The sequence below is a fragment of the Mesitornis unicolor genome, unplaced genomic scaffold (assembly GCF_000695765.1).
Source record: "Mesitornis unicolor isolate BGI_N332 unplaced genomic scaffold, ASM69576v1 Scaffold36920, whole genome shotgun sequence".
Taxonomy (NCBI): domain Eukaryota; kingdom Metazoa; phylum Chordata; class Aves; order Mesitornithiformes; family Mesitornithidae; genus Mesitornis; species Mesitornis unicolor.
The window spans coordinates 1-756 of record NW_010158238.1 but is presented as its reverse complement, the minus strand read 5'-3'; the positions used below and the strand labels follow the sequence as shown (position 1 = coordinate 756).

The following is a 756-nucleotide window of genomic DNA, read 5'->3' as shown; positions in this document are numbered from 1 at the left end:
GTTCACTCATGTCCCTAATGATGTCCACGACTCCAATGTCCCCAATGACCCCAGTGTCCCCAGATGTCCCCATGTCCCCAGTGTCACCTGTGACGCGCCGGACGCCCCCGCGGTCCCTGCACTCCTTGCGCGCCCGCAGCCTCACGGCCTGGTTGTGGCCGATGATGGTGGCCTGCAGCACCTCCGCCACCTCCACCTCCTTGCGCGGGATGTAGGTGCCTTTAGGGGGTGGGGACAGTGACATCACCGGGGTGTCCCCACATTTGGGGACACCCCCCAACACACCCCTCTTGTCCACTCACCGGGGCCCTCGAAGAGCCACTCGTCCCCCGCCACCCATTTGTGGCCATCGTCGTCCTCAAAGTCCAGCAGGGCCCGGAGGCGCAGGGCGGTGTCGGCCAGGACCACGCGCAGGGGGGTGACGTCCTGGGGACATGGGGGGCGTTGGGGTCACTGGGGCCATGGGGACATTGGGGGCACTGAGGACACTGGGGGATATTGGGGGTATTTGGGTTCTGGACATCATTAGGGACATGAGTGAACACAAGAGGACATTGGGGTCACTGGGGTCATTTGGGGCATTGGGGTCATGGACATCATTAGGGACATGAGTGAACACAAGAGGACATTGGGGTCACTGGGGTCATTTGGGGTCACTGGGGGACATGGGGATATGGGAAGAGATGGGGATACAGGGACACTATGGGGGACATTGGGGGGATATTTGGGTCACTGGGGTCATTTGGGGCATTGGGG

The 756-nt window shown here is 61.9% G+C and overlaps 1 protein-coding gene across 1 annotated transcript; it reads right to left on the bottom strand.

Annotated features, from left to right (window-relative positions):
* Window positions 1–87: 87 nt before the first annotated feature.
* On the bottom strand, window positions 88–426 carry MVP (major vault protein; the record flags this gene model as incomplete). The annotated part of the gene is made up of 2 exons (XM_010182950.1): window positions 88–219; window positions 303–426. Coding segments are annotated over 2 exons (256 nt in total), but the record flags the coding sequence as incomplete, so codon positions are not given.
* Window positions 427–756: the final 330 nt, after the last annotated feature.